Below are 25,472 nucleotides of genomic sequence, written 5' to 3' on the forward strand. Positions count from 1 at the left end.
TATTCTTACGAACAGAACTAAAGAAATCAGACTCGAACAGTTCTATCTACTAAATATTTGCTAAAGGTCATAATACTTTATTTTGAACGTTTTATATATTTTTGCATATTATATGCATTCTGTAGATTTTTGAAACCCTAGATCTCCTGAAAATACATAAATACTATAGTCTATTAATAAGTTATCAATAATATGTATATCGATAATTATCGATTATAATCACCAATACTATAGCATTTCTAGCGTGAACAAGCGATGAAAGACATCGTTGCGATTTCGCATTAGTGACGTTGTTCGCATTCGACAGGTTTATGTTTCTGTTTCTGATGATGTAACACACAAGCATGTACTAGCGAGTTTGTATACTTGTCTGCATTGCATCACTAGAAATATTCATCTGCTGAATCGCACGAGGTCATCGATGTGAAATTACAACGTCACATTGTTTATTTATATGGGGTCGTAATCCTGTGATATACTCTTACGGGTATATTTCCACGATCTTTCAAAAATTTATTTCACTATTTCTAGCTTCACGCTTGCTAAGACTAACTTCTGCATGTAAACTGATTGTGCTTCGAATTTAGGTATGCGTAACTTTAGATATCTATTTTCCATTTCAAAGAATAATTTCAAATCGAGTAACTTTCTTTGTATGGTAACAATAGCTGAAATTAGATTACTTGATTTCAAATGATTTCTAGTAACTTCACTTATATGGACACAACTTGATAGTAAAGGCGGATTAATCTCGATACTTAACAATCCGAGTAATTCGCTGTCTAAAATAGACAGTAAACACAAAATATCCAGCACCACAATTGATTTCATCACGTTATCTGGATTTTATTTAAGAAAGAATGAATTCCACCACTTTTCTATGATTAATACAGCTTATTGGAAATAAATCAATACTACAAACACACGTTTAGAAGAAGTGTGATTTAGTCTGCTATTGCTTTCAATGTCTCAATTTTTAATCATTTTATTTACATTCGATTCACTTCATTAAGTTTTGGATTCAGTGAAATAAATGATGCGATGTTGCTAAGATTTATATTTCTAAGGATATGATACGCACGTGCGTGTAATCCATTGTTATATAGCGTTATTTATCATCACTTTTTTTTAAATATTAATTTGCAGAATTGTACGATGTTATCAGTTTAAAGTCACAACAAGAGGAGAACATCGGGTAGCCTGATCAGCATTACAAAAATTGCAAAATATATTAGACAGATGTCGGATTTTGAAACATTTATGGGACATTTGAAGATACAAAGATACACAGAATGTGTATAATACGTAAAAATATATGAAATATTTTCAATGTAAAATATTCTTTATAATATGTGATATGTGAAAGAAATCTCTGCTTAGCTTCCGTTTCTTTAGTTCTGTTCACATGAATGAATTCACATGAATTTGAATCTGCATTTTTCTATCATCCTTTCCAAAGAATAACAGTTAAGCAGCGAGTTCTTATATAAATTCATATTTATACGAACTACAGTAGAGCTGTAAAATATAGAATCTAAAGCAATATTAAATATTATAGCAAGTGTTTTATTTTGGACATTTTGTATGTTTTTCATATATTATATATGTCCTGGTCATTTTTGTATATTTAAATTTTCTACGAAGTAGTAAACACCTATAGTTTGATGATAAGCATGTTTGGATTAAATTGAAGCAAACATCATCTACATTCTACATCAGATCTAAACATCAAACTTTCTAGAATGAAAACCTATGATCAGCTGGTGAAGGGATAGTAAATTTTTGATAGAACTCACTTGAAGTATGAGCGTCTTAAGCTCTTGATCGCTGAGAAACGCTGGCTTATAATGACCTTCCGTGTATGAGGTAACAGCGCCTAATATGGTTTTCAAGTGCTGCACAGCCATCCTCAGCACGGTCAGTTTATCGAGTTTACGAGACATCGCGTGACACATTGGTACCATCGCTGAAAGCTCGGTGATATAAGTGTTCATCTTGTCCCTTCGTCTTTTCTCGATTTCGCTGTGATTTTGCCTAGAAAATAACACGAGACAGACAATATTAGCATATATTCTATATTCTATATATATTCATAATATTATTATATTCTATGATTCAGTGATTTTGAGAAAGATAGTAGTACGAATTAGGTTCAATATAGCTCTTATTGCTAAATGAACTTTTACATTTTTTTATACTGATGCTTAATCCTTTCCAGTTTAACGAGATAATATAGCCTAAAGTAATTTTTAAAAACACTGCTAGATCGTTAAAGATGTCCTAACATCACTGAAACTCATTTATACGAAGTCATGCGATTCCATGATAAATGGAACTATTTTAAAAACTATTTCCGATACGTGTACATTGTTTTTAATCAGAATGAAACATAGTTATTTTCAAAAGAAATATCCGTCTCAAACGGATTAGTTTCCAAATCCAAAGAATATCTGTGGGGAAAATTATTTCTAAATTCAGATTTAAATTGAAAAATTATGCGTTTTTATAATGACTACCACAGTTCTTTGAAATAAAAACTAGAGTGTACTAATGAGTCATAAATCACAACTGGCAAGAATGATTTCCGATTGTAATTAATTATGTTGAGTGGTCAAATAAATCATTCGTGTCCATATGTGTATATATATGTGGAATTTATTAATTCCAAAATTCTTATTACAGGCTTATTTATTATTGCCTATAAAATAGTAATATAAAAAATTATTAAAAATCGTTTTATAAAAATTTTCTTAAAAACCTTAACAATTAATGGAATATTCACTTCTTATACATTATATTCACCCTTATGATAAAGTAGTATAAATTTAAACATATACATGCAGCAGGCTAAATATAATTCGAATTAATAAATTTCAGAATTTCAAAGACGCTAGAATATTTTTCGTGCCATTTTTAAAATATTATTTCCATTCCTAACATACTCAATTTCAGAAAACAAGTCTTGAAGTCTTGAAGTTTTGAAGTCTTCGTTTACGAGTGTCAAAACCCTTGTGAACGATGTAATATGATTATTAGAAAATTATCCAAGCGAATTATCGTGTATATGTCGTAATCCTCGAATTCTATTTTATTATTCAATCTTCACATTCGTATTATTCATTTTCCTATCGCACGTGTATTTTGCCGTAAGTTTTGGACAGGTGTCACAATTTTTTTTTTAATGGAATTTATATATTTGTATAACTTTATCATTTTTATATATAGGATTCAGATTTGTAAACTAGTTATAAAGAGTAACTAGTTATAAGAACAAAATACAATGATGAGGTATAAAATATATAAAATATAAGATATAAAATATAATAATAGTAACGTGCACATTCGTCACTCCCCTGTCTTCGTTGTTCGAGTACACCTTGCGTCTTAAAAACAAAAGGGTACGTTTAGCGGAACACTTTGGCACGTTCCCAAATGTTCGAATGACGTTTTCTACATCCACAGACGCGTATAATCTATATTCATCTATAATTCTTATTACTTGAATCTGTAATAGTCTCTAAAAGTTTTTGCCATATAGGTATAGAATTTTATATTTCAGTTATTATGTTTCTTACGAAGCCAAACAAATGTCCTAATATTTACGAACGTGAATGTATGTATGTCTTCAATATCCAAGAATATAGTAACAAGAAATACCAAAATGTAAGAAACTCCTTGCGATAGTTGACTCGTGGATGACGAAAAAATCGCAAGAGGTCATTGGTATATTAAATTTCTCGTTCTTCTTCCTCGTAAGCCTCTGTCATCTTCTTCAGAGTCGTGACCCTTCTCGCGGTGAATAAATTATAAAGGCGATTCAGCTAATAAATGGCGCTTTTGTGAGCGAACATCGGTGATTTGTCTAACAGGAATTCGCATTCATGTCCTGTAGCGATCAATTGGCGAGCGGAAGTCGCGGCTACAAGAAACCAGTTTTGGTTTACGGGTCGCGCGCCGCTTTATTAATTTAAGAAACATGCGATCATTGTGATGCCCTGGACTATAAGCTCGGTCAACAATCGCGTATAACACATTTTAATACGATTTTAATCGTTGTCTAGGTATCGATTAAGCTTCGTTTTTCACTCTTACGTTCTTACACAACCATGTTTAGTTATATGCTGTAATCATCATTGCGAGAGAGAAAGTTAATTAATAATTGATTCTCTTGTTAGTGGTTGAAGATTCAGGGAAGTTAAAGGAATCTTCTAATGGTCTTCTAAAGCGATGGGCAATACTTCGAATAAAATATTTTTAATCATTTTCATACAATAAACGTGTATTTTCTATAAAAAATTCCGGTTTCATATTTGCATACCTGGTATGTATGTCGGAGATGGAAGGACACCGGAGCCTTCCCTTTGCAACTTTGGTAAAACTCCTTAATACTGTAATCTAGATTCTACCATAGCCGTAATTAAGCAATTGTCGTCATTCAATCCGATTGTATTTGTTCAAGATTTATGATAGTGAGCTTGGGCTCGAAGCGACAACCAGTCGCCGAACGTAGCCGCGGTCAAGGGATGAAAGTTTTGTCTAACAAAGGCTAACTAATTCTATTTACATAGTCCGATCAAAATGGATATAAAAATAGTAATCAAAGAACAAAAATTCCTACAGAGCTAAATATTGGTAGAGACTTTGGATACACCCGTAGAAATAAAGTGTCAAAAGTCCCCATTGATTCCATGTGTGCTAAAAAAGTTATTCAAGGTCAAAGTGAAAATTTTCGGATTTTTTGAATTTTTCTTGAAAACGGTAAATTTTATCAAAAATGTAGTCCAGACAAAAATTGTAGATCGTAAAATTATCTACAAAAATGTTCCTCATACTTTTTTTCCTAAGAATCACCATTCTTAAGATATCGCCATTCTAAATGTTGAAGGAGTTACATTCTACATGATATGCACACAAATACCACATATATATATAGTCAGGCACTTAATATAAGTAAAAGTGCCTATTTGTTTCTCTTATATGTTTAAACAATACAATTTTGAGAATATACACTCAAAAGAAACTCAGTCCCTTAGCCAATCCTTTCTATATACCCACATGGCCTTGATCAACATCTCGTTACTCTATAATTGTTCACGTGGCGACGCTCTGCTTTTCTGAAGTAAGTGAAATACTTTTAGTGTTATGAACATTCCTTTCGAGCGAATACATATATTTATTGCTAGCGTCTACTATTACAGTTTGTACCCATTAATATTTTTAAAAAATGTCACAATTGTGCTTTATTTACAATAAACTTTTGACGGAAGGTGAAACTGTTACAGTTAGTCGTGGAATGAAAACTTTGATCGATGCAAGTATCGAAAGAGGTGATACAGCAAACAGAGATATACTCTTCAAAAAGTTTATCTGATTATCCAAAATGCCAAAACCATATTTTATTTTTACATGCGATAACCAGCTGTGATACTACATCAGCAATGTTCAGAAGGAGCAAAACATCAGTATTAAAATTATTTAAAAAAAAGGATTTAATTGATTGCGCTAAAGTATTTAATGAAATTGATCCTTCTGCTCAAACGATAATCAGAAAAGGAATTCGCTTTCTCCTTGCTGTCTATGGAGTTCCAAAGAAAATTGATTATATAGACATGTATAGATATTTAACTTTTGTAAAAAATACACGGAACAAGAAACAAGTACAACTATCTTGTTTTCCTCCAACATCGGCTTCTGCTCATCAACACTTGTATTGAGCATTCTATCAAGTTCAGGCATGGCTAGGCAATCAACTAAACCCCGAAGACTGGGATTGGAAATTAACAGACAATATTTTGGAACTGATTCAAGCTATCCTCCCACCTACGCCGCAAAAGCTCCTAAACACTATTTTTTGCAACTGTAAAAAAGATTGTAGTGCTAAATGTGGCTGTAGAAGAGTAGGGTTGTCGTGTTCACTAGCGTGTACTAATTGCCAAAGCCAGTCTTGCTTGAATGTTCAATCGAATCCTATAGACGAAGATTCGTGTGATATCGATGAAGGGACAGCTGATTCATCTTCAGTTGAACAATTTATGGACATCTAGCAAGCTGAAGAGGAAGAAGAAGAAATCGAAGAAGACATGACTATTGAAGTCGAATTTGAAGAGTATGAATCAGATTAAAATATTAACATAAATTAGAACTACAGTTTAAAATAATCACTTATATTACAGTATCAATATCACTAATCATCATGCAGTAAATACAGTATTTTCCCATAAAACTCCGTCATAACAGATCGTGGAAAAAAAGCGCCAAGTACACTACCTCATAGGTGGTGTGGAAATGTATGCATATCATGTAGAATGTAACTTCTTCAACTTTCAGAATGGCGATATCTTAGGAATGGTGATTCTAAGGAAAAAAAGTATGAGGAACTTTTTTGTAGATAATTTTATGATCTACAATTTTTGTTTGAGCTATATTTCCGATAAAAAAAAATAAAGTTAAAAAATCCGAAAATTTTGACTTTGACCTTGATTAACTTTTTTAACACGCATAGAATCAATAGGGAGTTTTTGCACTTTATTTCTACAGGTGTACCCAAGGTCTCTACCAAAATTTGGCTCCGTTGGAATTTTTGTTCTTTGATCACTATTTTTATGTCTATTTTGACCGCACTATATGTTTAGTATTATGCATGAACGGTATTCTACGAACAGTGGCGCCGTTCGCTACGTGTTTTATCTCGGCTGCTAACTTTTTTTTTTTTTGTACATAGAGAAATCCTCATGGACACTCCACTGCTGTTAATAATCGGTAATAGCAGAGTAGTGTCGGATTTTTACCGACTAAAACTCCACGACGACCATCCTATGCGTATAACAGGTGTGCTCCAGGAACCTCTTATGAATTGTCTTCAGTTGCACCCCTTTCCCGCGTCCTCTTGTTCGAGCCAGTCCTAATGATTCTCCGACTGTTGAATTTGGAGCTAGGGGGGGCATTGCCCCTAGCACCATCCCCCCTTCTAGTCGCGGCCCGCTGGAACCGCAGTGAAGCGGCTCTGGGCCGCCTGACTGCCATCCCTCTTCGTCGCGTCACCCTACAAGGGTGAGAGTTCTTCCCTCTTTCTCTCCCTGCCCCCTCCTTTACGAGCATAACCTCCTCGCAGAAGAAGCGGACAGCCTCGTAAAAAAAATTTTTTTTTTTTTTTTTTACGTGGAGGAAATCTTCATAGACTCCTTCTCGCCACCCTGTGCGTGGGGCGGGGACACAGGGCGGCAGCAGAAGGTAGTGCCGGATTCTTACCGGCTAAAACCTCCACTGTTGTGATCAGTATAGTAGACCAGCTGCGAGTAATCGTCAGCCCTGGAGTAGCCTTCACACTTCTACAAATGGGGGGGATGGCACTAGGGGCAATGCCCCCCCCCTAGCTCCAAATTCAATAGTCGAAGAATTATTAGAACTGGCTCGAACAAGAGGACGCGGGAAAGGGGTGCAACTGAAGATAATTCATAAGAGGTTCCTGGAGCACTCCTGTCATACGCATAGGATGGTCATCGTAGAGTTTTAGTCGGTAAAAATCTGACACTACTCTGCTGTTACCGATTATTAGCAGCGGCGGAGTGTCTATGAGGATTTCTCCACGTACAAAAAAAAAGTTAGCAGCCGAGATAAAACACGTAGCGAACGGCGCCACTGTTCATAGAATACCGTTCATGCATAATACCAAATATAAGACTGTGATATCGCCGTTATCATTCAGAGACAGACATTAATGACGTCTATTGTTACTTGTTGAACTCGACTATTCCTAAACGAACTAGTCGATCTAATTAACGCCGCCGTCGTCCTTCGACTGATTTCACATGATTAGCGTGTCGAACGGATAGCACTCACGAATGATATCCAGACCCGGGATCAATTCCATAAGAAAATGAGAGCTTTCTCTTACGCGAGGAAGAGGCTGGCACCTTCGTCAAATAATCCATCGGTGGACTCTGAAGCTAAACGAAGCAGGCCATCAAATTCCAAGATTAAGTGTTACCGCTGTGGTACTTACGGACGTAGAAGAACGGAGTGTCACGAGAGAATAAAAACGGGGAAAAAGCAGAATATACGAAACCCAAAGGAAAAACGACCAGTCGCATCGTCGAAGGTGTCTTGCTTCAAATGCCATGAGGAAGGCTGCGGTGTCCTTCCATCTCCGACATGTATATAAATAAGGTATCCAACTAGCCTAAGAGTACTAAATAGGATGATGTAAAAATTGGCATCATTACAGATTTAGATAGTACTACTGAAGTTAGATATCTTTTGTTTCAACAACTTTTTGTACTTTGCGTAATTGTAATAAGTACAAAACATATAAGAACCACATCTAGGGAGGTTTTAAACAAGTAATTTATACATACGTTCTGTCAATTATCTCAGTGGATCGATGAATTTGGAGAACTTTATTTTCTATGCATAATAGATTATGTAAAAACAGTTGGTTAAGCTCTTAATTGGATATCATCTATCCAGTATATATGTTGGATTGTCGGATAAGTTTTGGGATCTTTTTTAGTATGAACTATAAACTTTATTCCAACACTTTGTAACGAAAGAATTAAATTAAATATGTACTATTCTATTCAATAATCTTCTACTGTGTATTAAGTAGTGCCATTATTCTATCCATGTAAAATTTTTGTAGTTTCTGCGTAAAAACGTGGCCTCAGAAAGGCTTCAGACTTATCCGGCAAAGCAATATTTTATAATGTTATGTATTAGATGCGTTATAATTATATTACATATCCATACATATATTTATATAAATATACGTATTATATATGTATTACACTAAAATAATAATATCATATATAATAATAATATAAAAATATATATAATAATATAATACTATATAATAATAATAATAATATCAAGGATAACATTCTATATGATTCACTATCCATCGTTATAGTTAAAGTTTTATTATTTTATATTTGCTTGTGTATAAATCGAGGATCAGTTTAAGATCATATAAGAGAAAGCATCTAGCAAAAATTGATATCCGTAAAAAGGGAAGTCAATTTACATATATTCTCAATGATATCTGATGATATGATCTATGAACAAAATGACGTTTACATGATGTAATCCAATTTACATTACAAATACAAAGAGTTCCTGTAATAACCAGTTATACTCATGCCGTCATAACGTTTTGATATCAACTTAAATAATTTATGTTAATAATTTACGTTAATAATTTTCAACGTTAATAATTTATATATTTTTTATCTTGTTGTTTGGTACTTTAAATTAATTTTTTAATCATAATTTCGATACATGCGTATGTGTTCGTTTAACATGTTTAACGCGGTGTTGATTTCGGTTGATTTTTTATTCATGCGGATCACATTTTAAGTTAAAAATTCTTTGATTAAATACTATATATTTAAATTACATTAAAATATGTAATGAAATATATAATTAATATATAATATATAATATATAATATATAATATATAATATATAATATATAATATATAATATATAATATATAATATATAATATATAATATATAATATATAATATATAATATATAATATATAATATATAATATATAATATATAATATTATATAATTATATAATTAATATATTAAATATATAATTAATGTTGTACTATCACTACAATACAGAAATATATGTATTGCATATTGAGGGTGGTTTTTTTTATCTGTCATACGATGGTACGTCGGTAACTGACGCGAATAGAAAATCTTTCAACACCACTTTGAAAATGTTTGAAAATGCGTATTGCCCTTAGAGTGCTGAATACTCGCGGCCTATGCGTGCGGCCAGCGCTGTCGATCGCTGTGGACCGAGTACTTTTTCGCTAGACTGAACTCTGTTGATTGACTATTCAAAGCGCAAATCGTAATAAGTTATAGTAATTCTTTTGCACGAGATTAAACGATTCAAAAGCGTTATTTTTTAGTATTAATTATTTATTATAAACATTGAAATGTACAATTAACTAGAATTTGGGTAATAAACTAGAAAACAATGAACTAGAAGACTAAATTTAGTAAATATAACACAAGCTAATAATTCAGTTGTGTGTGAAAAATTTCAAAACAATTATCGATACATAATCCGACATCGCATTTTCTGCATTCTCTTATTTTTCACACAAACAACACATTTTCTTCTTGATAATTAGATGCGACTGTCCGTGAAACAGATAGACAACTGTTATAACGAGGCATTATTGGCATTTGTTTACCGTTACTAAGGAATGCATTTATATTTATCTCACACAAACGTAATAGTATTACTTCCGCGTAGGTGTTCGGAAAAATTGACAAACGCATACATGCGTCCTTAGTCCATGCCGGGCATTTACAGAAAACGCATGCATGTGTCCTTAGTCCACACCGATGTCTTTCGCCAGACGCATATATGCGTCCATAGCACTCTAAGGGTTAAAATGACGAAAAATGCAAAATAAACCTTATAGATATAAAGAATAATTATCTCTTAACCTACGACTACTTTTACTGTTTTATGAGATATAAGTATTAGAAATTTGAATAACGTATAATGACATTTAGAATGTGAAATTTATAGTACCTATTATATTTGACATTATTCACTGTTAAAAGACTAAAATTCATCTTGTCACTATATATTTATCTTTCTTGCATACTTTCTAGCGTTGTAGAAATTTCATTATAAACTTGACTGTGTCATTTAGCGACGATATCGACATTTACAAATCCTGTGAAAGTAAGTAGATGCAATATGTCCTACGATTTCTCCAACGAAGATCGGACACACAGGGAAATATTTTATATTATGTATTCGAAAATAGCTTAACGCAACAGAAATCATATTGTACACTTGTCGTGGCGTAAACAGTTTGCGCACAAAACACAGAATACTAATTTGCCGAATCTCTCCTAAATTCTATTTTTTCATTCAACATCATTTGAAGGCTATGATGTTGTAGATTGTTGAATTTATCTTGATGTGCGCTACATATGATAAAAAGTAAATGATCGATATTCCTCTTTTTGTCCATGGACCCTTTAAATGAAACATGTTGATGATTTTAAAAATTTGGAAAAAATAGCTTTGAGAGAAAGAAATCACGAATTACAATATTAGTCGTTCTGAATCAAACAACTGTACCATGGGACAATATTATGATAAACACAAATTTGGTGCAGATGAAGGTGCCTCGGAGATCTCTAAGTGATGATTGTTCTTTCAAATGAAACTAAGTATATTCATTAATCTATAATATGCTGATATTTGAAAATTATCTTTGTTAAACATTTTTTAAATTGCTCCTTATTTCTTGCATTCAACTTCCACCTTCTCGAAAATTACATATCTAATCTGTTGGCAGCCGTCCCTAATGCGTGCCTTTATATTCCCTCTGAATAAGGAGAAGTGAAATTTCATTTTCACAAAGGTTTCCAGATCTAACATCTTAGATTTTTCCCTGTGAGGTTTTATACAAGAAAAAGTTCATCGAGAAGAACCTACTACTCCTGGCAATATGAATGGTCGCATACATCGTTCTTGAGATGTGCAACTTTTGAGAGGATATCATTTAAGGATAGAATAAATCACTGTCTCAATGCCCAAGACTGTCCTTTCGAATGCTGGAAGACAATTTAAAAAATGTTTAACGAAGGTAAGTTTTGAATGGCAATGAATGGTCTTGCATGACTTACAATGACCAATGTATTATAGATCAATGAATTTGTCTCAGAATGAGCTATATAATTGGTTAAATTAAAGCATATAGTTCCATTTGAAGAAACAGAGGTCACCTAGAGATTTCGGAGGCACCTCCATCTACACTTGTCTTTATCATAAGATCCCCCTGAAACAGAACAAATTTTACGTGAAACATTTTTTCAATAACGAATAGTTTGAGATAAGTATGTGAATGAATAAAAATGAGACACGATGTATGCAAAGTATATATAAAAGTCGAGGATAAGCTCTAGGAGCATCTAGTACTCGTCACATCAAACAAAAAAATCTTAATCTTAAATAATCTTAATAAACATTTAAGATCTTAATAAACACGTCATAGAAACCATTAGTTTCAGAACATGAACATAGGAATATAGAGACCAGCAATAATTGAGGGGTTGAAGTCCTTTCCGGGAATGGGGGTATGGTAGCTTTTTATTGTGCTGGCGCAATCTTATTTTTATTGAGTAAGAGTGATTAGTAGTCGACTGGTAACTGGTTTATTTCCTCCTTTTGTCATATATCATTTTAAGTCAGTTTAAGAATGCGTCACTGAGTGTGCGACACATATTTAATAAACTAATTTTATTTAAAGGTCAATAGATATAATAAATAATAAAATCGATAAAAAATTTTGTTTTGAAAATTATTAATTATTATATATTACTAATACATCGTACTCATTTTATGCAATCGATATTAACAGATTTATTAAAAAATGTATTACCAGTATAGTTATGAATTTAGATAATTAAATTAACATTTTATAATAAAATTTTTAATATTCATTATAAATTTGTGACCAACATTTACTTTCACGGTGATAAGTTATATATTGTTATAAAATTCGTTAGATAAAATCCTTAAATGTTTGCTTGTGTTAGTTTAGTTATATTAGTATATTAAAATAATATTGCAAAACTTACTTAATCCATTTAGTAGTCGCAAAACTAAATACCAAGCGAAAATTATAAAAACTTGTCATATGTACAGATTTCAGTTTTTAACCACTCGTAATTGTAAACAAATTGATTTGAAATTTGAAGCCTGAATATCTTGAAATTTCGCGAATTAATCTCGGACCAATGACCAATGCGGCTGCAAAGTACTACGTTCCCACTCGCTGGAAATGATTTCACATCTCTCGTTTAAAGTACAGGTTTATGCTCGGTCCCTATATTTCTATATCTATAATTTCCATGTTTCAGACTTTTACGAGTTGCCTAGTGTATAGAAGTATAGTATATAGTAAACTGTTTACTTCGTTAAATGAGTTAATACAATTCGAATCGATATAATTCGAATGGAACTGCTGCCAAGAGATAAGAGGAATGCCGAAGATCTTTCAACGTGTTCATGCTGCTATGAGAGAACGAGCCAAAGTGTTGAAACGAACGAAGGACATATTGAATGTATACTGTAAAAGTAATGTCTTAGTGACAAAAGCATCTTGAAACAGCGAGTCTAATAGCTTTTAAACCCACGTATATTAAGATTCTTTTTCTTTTGTATGATGAGTACATGCTCGTAAATTTTGTCCCCAACTTTTATACACACACATGCATATTTGTGTATTTGGTATTTATTTTATGACATACAAATATAATATATATATAAATATAGGCAAATGTCTAAAAACCACATGTATATTTATCTATCAGTTAATAATAATATAAGAGCAAGAATAAATGAAATATACTATTTTAAACTTTTAGTCTTAATCGACTAATGATTTGATTAACTGGCTGTACTATTTACCATTAATAAACTTACTACAGAGCAAAATTGCTGTTTAAATATTCCCAAGATAGAAGATAAACTGCGCTGTCACTTTTTGTCGTCTTTCTAATCTACGTTGGCGTACATTGGATTAATGATGTCGTCAATGAAGCCAGAGTAAAGAATCAAGGCAGGTCAAGGTGGCACTTACCTTGGCAATACCTGACATAATACTACATAACCGCTGACCAAGATTAAACTTTGTACCATAATGAGGTTTCTTGCTACGTTGAAACCAACTCGTGCATGCTTTACGTATTCCCCTTTGCCCCTAACTTATCTTACTTTTCGAGTATATACATATAATAGAATCTTGATTATTAAAATACATTTTGGCGGAATGATGAATTATCGGAATATCGAAATGGAAAATTTAGAGGTTGTCCCTTATAAAACGGTAATAGGCAATGAAGAAAATTATTATACTTTTGTTCAATAGTTTTTGTTCCTAATAAATATCGATATTTATAAAAGAAATAGAAATTCGTTATTTAATTATCTGAATAGCGATTAACGGAAAATTTAGGGTTGGTCCCTTATAAGGATATAATTTCAATATAATCTTAAATCCCTTATAATCTTAGAAGGATAATATAAAATTGCGAAACAAGGAACAAATTATTACATACTGGAAGAAGTTGTTACATTTTTATTCAACAGTTGTCATGCCTTTTGAATATTGATATTTTTAAAATAAATTAAAATAAATATCTCTAATTGCCTGTTGCATGGAAACAAAATGTGTCGAACAGCGCATACTATAAGTAACTCGGGTAACGTAGGTTCTACTAAACTTTCACTGGATAGAATGCGCGGATCGTAATAAGGATAGCAACTTTACATAATATTTGCTTCTTTTCTCATCATTTACAACCGCATTAACCGTTCGCATAAGTTATTAGCGATGGAAAGGAATAAGAAGTTACGATTACAAATTATTATATCATTTAGTAATCTATATCGATTAAAACAGAGTTGGACAAATTTGACTATCTAAATATCTTTCTATTTATGAAATTCGTATAGCTTGTTAGATATTCTTGTTATAGTTTACTTACTTTTTGTTATCGTCGTTTGTGCGAACAGATTTGGCATCGTCTCCCGTGTCGTCCAATAAATCACTACTGTCGCTGAAACAGAAAGTAAAACGTTGATTGTAAAAATGTCGTCTTAAACTTTTATCAGAAAAGCATATATGTGTGTAAATTAATTTCATGGGCTTTTCAAGCCAAATTTAAATTTTGCTTATTAACTATTTAATATAAAATTCGTTTAATTAAATTACGTTAAATTTAATTGGCCAAGTAAATTTTATTACTCATCTGTTATAAAGCATGTAGTCGTAAAATGATAGATAGCTCTGCTTTAAAATAATTGCAAGATAGAAAATCTTTGAATCTAAATTATCCAAGACAGATAAATGAAGACATTTAAATAAATTTATTAACTATTATCATAATTACATAGAGCAAATGGAAAATAAAATATAATAAAATATAGTATCCTGATGTATGTTTAATATTAGAGTATTAAACAATAATATAAGATTTATTGTTGCTTTTATACTAGATACATCATTATTTTAATTAATTAGTGATCATAGGAAAAATTTACTGATTCGGTTTTTAGTTTTGTTTTCACTCTATGAGTGTGAAATAATATAGTGAAATAATAATTGATGAAGACCTACTCGAGTCCTGAGACGTCGAAACACCAGGAAACCAAGTATATACTGAATCAATTTCTTCGGCGTGTACACCTCAAAAGGGGCGTTACCCCTTTTGATGTAAAATTTCAGCAAGTTTAGTTTGTGTACAGCTTCGTCGTACAAACTCCAAGAGGCACGCATAATTTTCGTACCTTTATTACGAAGAGTCTTTAATTCGTTTCTAAATACATTATTCTATCTCAAATTATATATTGCTTACACAATGGAATACATCTTTTGCTTGTAATATATAATTTAATTACACTTGATCTACATCAAATGAAGTTAAACATGAATTTGGACAATTTCAAAATTGTGTAGGTATCTGAACTTAAATTCAAATATTCGTATACATAAATCGATCTAATTCAATAAGATTCAAGCAAAAGAATAATATGCAAAGGCGTTAATATAGTTTTGTCAAGATATAGAAAATATATCAAAATAAAAGATATATATACAAAAGCCCACTATCCAAAAACAAATTTTCATGCTTTATACAAAGTAGCTTATTAGAGTGCAGATAGATATTTCTTCATTTTTTAGTCATTTATAGATCCAAAAATATAAAAAACACGCATAATATACGAATATATATAAAATACCCAAAATATGGTATTCGTTGTAATACGTTGTATTTAGCGACTGAAACAAATTTTTGCTTAGATTCCATTGCTGTAGGTTGTATTTGCAAAAATATGAATCTTTCTAAATATCCGCAGTCTAGTTATTATACTGCTATAAATATTTGAATTCCTTCAAAGTCCACAATATTGTATTACTTAAATGAATGAAGAGAAAATAATGAAAAAAATATTAAACGAATTCATAGAATCCGATATAAATCAAACAAATTGCGTTGAAAATAAATTGCAAATGACGAACGATGTTGCATGTGTAATGGTGTGTGATTTAATCAAATCTAATCTAATACAAAATAATTGCCTCAAATCCAAAACAAAATATATAACTTCCATGTAGAAGAAATGTTTAATACTATGGAAAGTATTGGAAAATCTAAAACACTACTGATCAAAAGGAAGCTTTGTCCTGATTTTGTCCAAGGTTTCGACTTCATGGTTCGTGAACTCTCTTAAACACGTGAAATTGGATAGATTCCGGTCAGAGGTAGCACAACCGTGCCGGTGACTAAAGGCAATTTCGACTAGCCATATCCCGGGAGACGCAAATCTTCGGTTCTGTTAATGATTAAGTTAACCCTTTGAGCGGGTAACCGACACCTTGATTGGTAATTACTTGGAGTTGCGTTCGTTTAACGGGAATGTCAAAGCGGAAGCAGGAGGGTGAAACAGGCCAGAAAGATGTTTGTAGATGGAAATATCACTCTTGAATACATTTAGGTGGCTTCGTTTCAACGTATTCTCCATGGGTGGCAGGTTAATATGTGTAATAGTTCAATACGCTGTACGACTTCCACTTACGTCTATAGTCAAACTGGCTTTGTACGGAATAAAGTGGTTCTCTTATATTTGATTCTTTTGGGAGTCTTGCTTTGATCATATCAATTCGGTATAATGCTACCAAGGCTTGCTATTATGGCGGAAAAATCTTATTTTTGTTCCATATTTTCTGAATTCCTCTAGAATTTAAAAATTGTATATTTCTTTCCGCGTCATAAAACAATAACTTTTATTTTAAAATCTGAAATTTTAATATCTATGAACATGATTATGAAGTACTCTAGTGTAAGACATATTTTGTATGAGGTATTGTTCTATGTTATTTCACTTAATTTCATTAAAGTTTCAATTTCATAACAGTTCGTATGAGACTGGTTTGATACGAACGATACAGACGAGGAAAACTAAATTTCGTGTATTTAATGTTTTATTTTAATTTATAGTAGATAGATAAAAACCTTATTATCAACTGTTAAATAATCAGAATATCTGCAATATTTTATTAATACTTGGTGGAACAGATGTTCTTAGAAAGCTCCTTATCCTGTAAAATTTTAAAGAGAAATTTCAAGCTTATGTAATTTATCCAAAGAAATTGCTTTAAAGGAATTTACGTAAAATATTTTGTTGAGAAATATTAAGTTGGTATGATCGCTAGTTCCTACAAGATAAGTTGGTACGACTTCTAACAACGCTCTTTTGTCTTAAGAGTCGACCACGTGTTAATTACACGTTAATTACACTAAGTGTATCTGGTGTGTTCAGACGTTTTGTGCGAGATGGTGAAATATATAGAAAGTAAAATTCAATCTGTATGAATCTATTAAATATCTACCCCAAACCTATATTTAATAACATATTTAATATGAGAAATATATATTGCTATGAATATTTGTAGCCTACTAGTAATCGAAAACATTCAGGGCAATAGCTCGATAAAGACGAACATGCAAAATATATGTCGGGTTATCGTTAGGATTTCGGGCGCGCGATAATTCTTCGTTAGAATTTGCCATCGTGATGTTCAACAAAGGTTGTATTTACATAGATAAATATTTCTTTACAAAGTTTAGTAAATAATTAGTTTAACGGTTAACTTGTATAACAAACAATAAGTATAACGAATGCTTTTGACAATATTCTTGGGTTCAATAACGAATCCACGGTCAACGGGAAACTCTTTGTACGTTTAAATATTTTTGATTGCATGCTGACACATTTACTCAGACGCAGGGTTTCTTTCAGACTGACTCCAAGACGATGACAGAAAACTCTCCAAGGAGATTGCAAAATAAAATACAGATACAGCCACATTTGTCAAATACATATTGATCGGGAATATCAACAAATTCCCAAGCGCCGTAACTAGGCAGTCCCGGGTAAGCCAACATTGCTCCTGATCGAGACTCGACTGTTTATACAGCGTGTCCCTCAACATCGGTACCTCCTTTGTAAGACATTTCGTTCATCCCGTGACCGTGGCTACGTTCGGCGACCAGTTCTGTCACCTCGAGCCCAAGTATTGGGGATCTTCCTAAAGAAAGGCCTGATGTCCCTACATCTCCGACATATATATTAGAATCATTGCTTCATTCCAAGAAGATAATAATAAGTAGTGATTTGTAGAACCTACATATTACTCCATACAATGTTGGTGTATTATTACGGTAGAAATCCAAATTAGTGAACAAATAAAAACTAATGCTGTTATAGAACAATGCAAAAGTCTGTGTAATGAAAATGAGGTAATTATTGAGGATAAGGGCAAGCTTACCGACCTAAACATTTTTGAAATGTGTTGACGAAGTCTTCAAAGCTTCATTTATCCCACCAGCAACACTTGTTCTTGAAAAATTTTCCAGGAATAACAATTGCTCACGAAAGTATTGAAAATAGAGTAGAGAAAGAAAGAAATAATGAATACAACAGAACTCTTGAAGCTACTGCAATCACAAGAAGCACTTTTGGTATGCAAACAAGAAAAAGCCAACTTTGAAGTAAGAAATGAATTATACATATTGAAAAATGATAAAATTAATAGATTATCAGATAAATTCTATGAGAAATCCAGAAGAAAATCGTCACATATAATTCTTTAAACGTCTTTTAAATTGATTATTAGAATTAGGTAGGATTATTAGAATTTCAAGTTCGTATTATAAGTTTAGTACAAAGCATTATAAAAGAGGCACAAATGAACGCCAACGTAATGTATCACTATTATTAATTGTCAGTACAAGGACTGAATCTGTCGAAAATCAGGATTCCAATTATTCAACTATAGGTATACTTCGACTACCTGATTAATTATTGTATACATGTCATGATTGTAATTTAAAAATTAGTGTTAATGTTACTTTAAAACTCAGAGTTCTACAGTATCCTAACTGTTAAATATTCGGTTAGAATAACACTTTTTAGAGCGTTTTGAGCTTGCCGAAAATAAGCGTCGTTTTTCACGGAAATAAAGCGTAAAACATCTCGATGAACCTGTTGATATGTGACGTTCTCGTGGATTTTGACGACACCTTTTTTAAAAGTTGGTGCTCTGAACCTGCTATATGGCTTACTCTGTACGCATTTGAATCATGAGTATCGGATTAAGTGTGGATTGTTTTTTATTTTCTAACCGTCGTAATATGAGGCGGCCGGTTAGACTGCGATCATACAGAGCACGGTAAATGGTAAGCTGTAAGCGGCAAAATTGGCATTTGGACTATTGACACTGGCTGTGCCATTACTTGTTTTGCCGCTTACGGATTTTTGCAATTAAAACCTTTGTCGGCCAAATGTTCATAAGGCCGAATTTTCAAAACCGTTCATCTCCGGGAAAAATGACTCGATTTTCGGCTTTAGCTACCTATATGAAAAGGCACGTTTAGACACCATACTTTAAAGACACTATATTTTATCCAAAATTAGCATTAATTACAAAATTTAATGAAAATGAGTTATTTACCTTAAGTATACCATTAATTTTTTTCGGGACTAATACTTCTCTTATAGTTACGTTCTCTATTGTTAAATTTTTGTTTATTCTTTTTAACAAATCGCCGAAAATAAATAAGAATGTGATTGAGACCCAATCTATCTTTAACAATAGGAGACCTATCTTTTACAATAGGATGTACTAAATATCTTCTGTTAATCCTTTTTTATGACGATGACAATACTAAACTATAATAAAAAACATATTCGCGTCGATTTTGTCATATTGCAAATAGTAATAGACAAACAAACAAAGGAAGTAAGGATACGCGAGAGAGTTGGATTTTCGGTGAAGATACAGAATCATACGAACGCTGCTTTCGGCCATTTTACCGATTCGGCAAAAATACCGATCAATCAAGAAATTGCACCGTCTGAGCTCGAATATCTTTTATATCGTGACATACTTTGTGCTATATAACATTGTTATATAGTCATATTGCATAACTTTCTCTTCCTTTATTATTGACCTAATAATTAACTCCCCCCATTCCCGTAGTTCAGATTATGAAGCAATATGGAAATTTTTATTTCTATCAATAAAAAAATAATACGTTAGAAAAGTTCGTTTTGAAATATCATTTTCCTATTTTTATTGGAAATTACATATTTTTCTCCCGTATGGCATATAAAATCGTATTATACTTATTGTCAGATCAACCAATTATGTGTATAATGATGTAAATTTAAAACATATTTTATATATATTACATGCCTTTACCTTGAATAATCAAGTAATACTAAGTGCATTTTCTGTAATAAAGTAGTGAAAACAATCGAAGAATAAATGAAAAACCATGAATAAATACCAGGTATGTAAATATGAAACCGGAATTTTTGTATAGAAAATACACGTTTATTGTATGAAAATGATTAAAAATATTTTATTCGAAGTATTGCCCATCGCTAGCTATACATTTTCCCACCTGTCTGGCAATTGATGGATGCCACGCCAAAAAAACTGTCGCTTTTTTGAGGCAAACCAGTCATCGAGGCATTTTCATACATTTTCGTAAGAAGTGAAGTGCTGGTCAGAAAGTGCGTGTCCCATCGATGCAAATAAATAGTAATCGGACGGAGCCAAGTCTGGTGAGTAAGCCGCGTGCGAAAGTATTTCCCAACTGAACGCTTCGATCGTTTCCTTCACCGGTTTTGCTGTATGTGATGGTGCATTATCATGAAGCAAAATTACTTTGTGTTGTCTTTTTTGATATTCTAGTCGTTTTTCACGCAAAGCTTGATTCAAATCGATCATTTGTTGTCGGTAGCGCTCAGTATTAACGGTTTCGCCAGGTTTTAACAGCTCATAATAGATCACATCCTTCTGATCCACGTTCTTCGTTCCTCACGTCAAAATTGCCACTTCTGAAGTTTTTAAACCACTCAAAGCACTGTGATTTACCAAGAGCATGCTCACCGTAAGCTTCGACAAGCATTCGATGCGATTCTGCAGTTTTCTTCAAATGGTAACAGAAAATCAATGCTGTCCGCAAATCGTAGTTTCCAGGCACAAAATTCGACATGTTCAACGCTATTACAAACTATGCTATTGTATGAAACTTGTATTGTTCTGAGTCGAAAATGTTTGTGAGATGTCAACAAAGATTTTTGGCATCAATGACGCAGTTTAGTGATAACTAGTGATTATCAGCTAGGGTCATCTACAGAAAAATTCCGGTTTCATATTTACAGACCTGATAGTTCTGTTTTATTTCGAAATTCAATACTAAACAAAGCGTTTTGTCGTCATGTTGAACACTTAAAGAACATTAAGAATATTAACAACACTAATCAAGTTTCAAATCTATCAGCTATCAAATCTATCAAAAAAATTTTCTTTAATTATTTCGTACCAAACACCTTTTTAACTATCAGGGCACCAAAGCGTTCTTTCACAATTGAATTATCATATGTATTGTTAGCAAAATTCTATAAGGCAAAGATTACAAATTACTAATATTAACAAATATCTTTACGTAACATTAACAATGGCAATTTTACAAGTAAATTTCATAAATTGCAAATTATCTGATTTTTTATTTGTCGAAAAGTTATAAAATTGTAAAAAAGAAATTTATAATCTGTAACTTATAATTTGTCAATTTATTAATTATTAGTTGGGAAATTATTATTGTGAATGTCAAGATCAGGAAATCAATTAAAGTAAACTCATCGTATTTTCCCCACGTATTTCTCCTCATATTCAAATAGGTACTAAACTCCTACCACTAAAATACATTAAAATGTATAAATTATAAATTTGCCTTTGTTATAGAATAAAGAAAAAGTGATAGCTGTATATGCCTATGAAAATTGGAGGGTTAACATGTTAATCAGGAAAGACGGGTTAACTCGTCACTTAGATTTTTAATTTTTACGATACAATAATTTCCTTATTTATAGATCTTCTATTTTTTTAGTAATTTTGATCCTTTTCTATTATCTAAAATTTTTGTCTCTAACTTAAATAGCCAACTGTTAGGCGATGTTAGGCTACTCAGTATCAGTTCTCTTTAAAAGTCAATATGTAATTACATTATGCTTATATTTCAAAAAACTCATCAAAATTAACCTGTCTTTATTCGCTTCCAATCCTAAAATTATAGAAGTTTCTGGTTAGGAAATTACTCGGCTAACAGATTAATCCACCACAATAGACACACTATACTACAGATATTTATGTATATTGATGTTTTTGTGGATACAACTAAAGAAATGGAACCCAAGCAAAGTTTTGTTTCATCTACTAAATATTACAACGAGTATTTTATTTTCGATATTTTACGTATTTCTGCAGATTATATGGATTCGGATTAAATGGACTAAAACTTATTATGGATTATATGGATTCGGATTAAAAAGATTATATGGACGGATATGCTATGGATTATAGGGATTATATGGTTGTAATTTTGCATCTTTAAATTCCCCATTTCACAAATGCATAAAAATTCGCCAAATCCAGTCTAATAAAAATGAACAAAATCTATTAACTTACTGGCAAGAGAGCTTCCGTTTTCTGGAAACCGCGACGAATTCATCGGAAGTATCGGTGGTGTTTGGTCCATGGCTAGGAGTAGTGGATGCGCTGCGTTGATGATGATGCTGATGATGGTGGTGGTGACGGTGGTAGTGATGGCCGGGGGCGGGTGCCTGGTCGGGGACCATCGTCGAGGGTGTCTCCATGTGCTGGGGCGGTTCAGCCCCCGTTACGATCTGCGGGGTGGTGTCGTTGGAGGTGGTGGTGGTAGTGGTGATGGTAATGGTGGTAACGCCAGTAGTGCTGGGGGTGGCGGTAGTTGTGTTGTTGCTGTTGCTGGCGGGGGTTGGAGTCAGGCTGAGACCTTCGCCACCCCCCGCCGAGGCGGTGGTTACTTCTCCCACCCCCGATCCCGTACCTATGTCGCCGAAGTAAACCGTGGAACACGAACTTCTGCAAAAATGATAAATCTCAGATTCATTTTATATTCTTTGGTAAGATATCGCTAGTTTTATTTACTTGGAACATATTCATCCAACGCTGAATGAAATGAGCGTGGAAGAAACTGACAGCGATAAAAGCTTGGATTTTTGTTTTAATTACAAGTTTAACGTTACATGCACCTTCCAAGCGCATTTGGTGACTACGGTGAGAATAATCAGCAGAACACACCGTATCTATAATCAGTAGTAAAATCCAATATCATTTAGAAAAGTTAGAACATTTTCTTTGCAGTATGTTTACTACATTTGGTAAGTCATATTTTGTGTTCTTTGCGCTTAATACGTTATAAAGTTCATTTTGATCTCATTTCATCTCAATAAATTAAGTGGCTCCTCGTTTACATTCACCATACGTAGTATTTGTTTGATATACATCTCTTCTCAAAGTTACGCACACATAAGGATCTACTAACGTAAATGTAATGTGTAAAAGCCGAGCCACTTTGTAAGTATAAGCCTAAGTATTTTCTCTTCGTATTTCCGGTTTTTGTTTTAATTAGATTGTGAATGCTTATTTAAATTTATATTTTTATAGACGTAAGTAAAGTAAAATAAGAAATAAAAGTAAAACAAATAATAAAAGAATAGAAAATTCATACATCTATTATATATTATAATGCATAATATTTTAAATATTTTATGTAGTTGTTTATATTATATACATTCTATGTATCTTTATATTGAAATTTTTGATTACTGAATATATGTTTACGCATACGCATAGTGAAAATCTAATAAACAGACAACAGTTTCTTTTCGCCCAGTGGGGCAGCCAGCTACGCTCGTTGAGGTCCCGAACTGAAGACAACGCGTAGCGAGTTCTCGAATCCTCGCCTTGGTGAATGTATTTGCAGAAGTGTGAAGGCTACTACCAGGGCTGACGATTACTCGCAGCTGGTCTTACTATACTACTGATCATAATGGAGGTTTTAGCCGGTAAGAATCCGGCACTACCTTCTGCTGCCGCCCTGTGTCCCCCGCCCCACGCACAGGGTGGTGAGAAGGTGTCTATGAAGATTTCCTTTACGTAAAAAAAAAGTTTTCGTCCAAAATACACAGCTAAAAGCTTACATTCTGTATGAGACTAGTTGATATACAGGTATTGGATAATACGAAACATCGCATCGTTTCAAAAGTATTTTCAAAATAGCGAAAAGTGTTATGAGTCACTGCAATTATACTTTTGCACCTAAATAATTCTTTTAAGGATTTATATTTACATTTTAAATTATAAATGTGATAGGATGTTTCCCTGTTTACTCCGATGATAATGGAAAGTACATTGCATATGAATATTGCAGATAAAGATTGTATGTTCATTTCTAGAAATTCCACTGCAGTCGATGACCTGTGACCCTTTATTATGTTTCTCTTAATTCTTCGAGCCTAAAACTTGAACTACAGTAGACGCAAGACGCAATATAAGATATAGACTACGTTTCAGCGAGTATGATAAAATGTGCTCGATGTTGGTACTTTTCTACCTATTTCCATATGTTTATATTTTTCAATTAACAAAGCATAGAAGCTTTATTAATTAAGGTTGAGATGATTTGTATTAAGTTTTGGAAAAGAGTTCGATGTTTAAAGCTATTTGTTTCTGCGCAAAGTAAAGATAAATAATAACAAATGAATTTATAGAGAATGACATTAAGTATACTTATAGATAAATATGCTAATATATACTTTGTACAGAATGATTTAAAATGAAAGGCATTTTACAACTGAAAAATACAGAAACTTAAAATCTTCCGCACAGTTGTGAGATTTAATTTAGGCTGCGTTTAATATTTTATGCAGTCACCTTTAGTTTCAGGCATAGTATATATCCTAATTGACATACTCTTCACCAATGTTTGTCCAAATATTTCTTCAGTTTGGTTGCGCTCTTCCCAACATTGATTCAAATTTGAAGCACGGTTGTTAAAATCAGTTGTGGACTTTTTCAAGAAATCTTACAGATGTTCTAAGGAGTTTAAATTGAGAGATTGGAAAGATCATATAAGATGATAGTATTTCAAATTCCAAATCATAATATTGTCCTATTCGAATTTGACAGTGGGTTTAACATATCTCCATTGCAATTATACCAGTTCTCTATCGTTTTGCTGGTCCTTCTAAGTCCGCATTTCTCAATACGTGTCGAATTGTTTTTACATTCGCATCTATTTCGTCAAAGTTTGAAAAATCATTTTGTATCAGCTTCGAATAGCTCGCAAAGTATTGCGCCTCGCAGTGTTGAATAATTTCTTTCTTAGACTTTTAGATTTCTTTAGTTTTGATATTTTATCAACAAAATGATAGAATTTTACTGTGAACATATAGCAGGATAGTTTTTCCTTAAGAGATTCGATGATCCTTTTTTCGAATTTTATGAGACTGCTTTCATTCT

At 32.6% G+C, this 25,472-nt stretch overlaps 1 protein-coding gene across 17 annotated transcripts in view; it reads right to left on the bottom strand.

The window, feature by feature from the left end:
* Positions 1-25,472, bottom strand: part of LOC100645374 (protein cycle) — a 120,727-nt gene that overhangs the window by 39,913 nt on the left and 55,342 nt on the right. For all 17 annotated transcript variants that reach the window (XM_048407459.1, XM_048407457.1, XM_048407461.1 and 14 more), the window contains 3 exons: positions 22,596-23,030; positions 14,539-14,610; positions 1,797-2,034 (listed from right to left, as the gene is read on the bottom strand). In XM_048407459.1, coding sequence (XP_048263416.1) covers positions 1,797-2,034; positions 14,539-14,610; positions 22,596-23,030 — 745 coding nt within the window. The remainder of the gene's footprint in view (positions 1-1,796; positions 2,035-14,538; positions 14,611-22,595; positions 23,031-25,472) is intronic.

The sequence above is a fragment of the Bombus terrestris genome, chromosome 7 (genome assembly GCF_910591885.1).
Source record: "Bombus terrestris chromosome 7, iyBomTerr1.2, whole genome shotgun sequence".
NCBI classification, from domain to species: domain Eukaryota; kingdom Metazoa; phylum Arthropoda; class Insecta; order Hymenoptera; family Apidae; genus Bombus; species Bombus terrestris.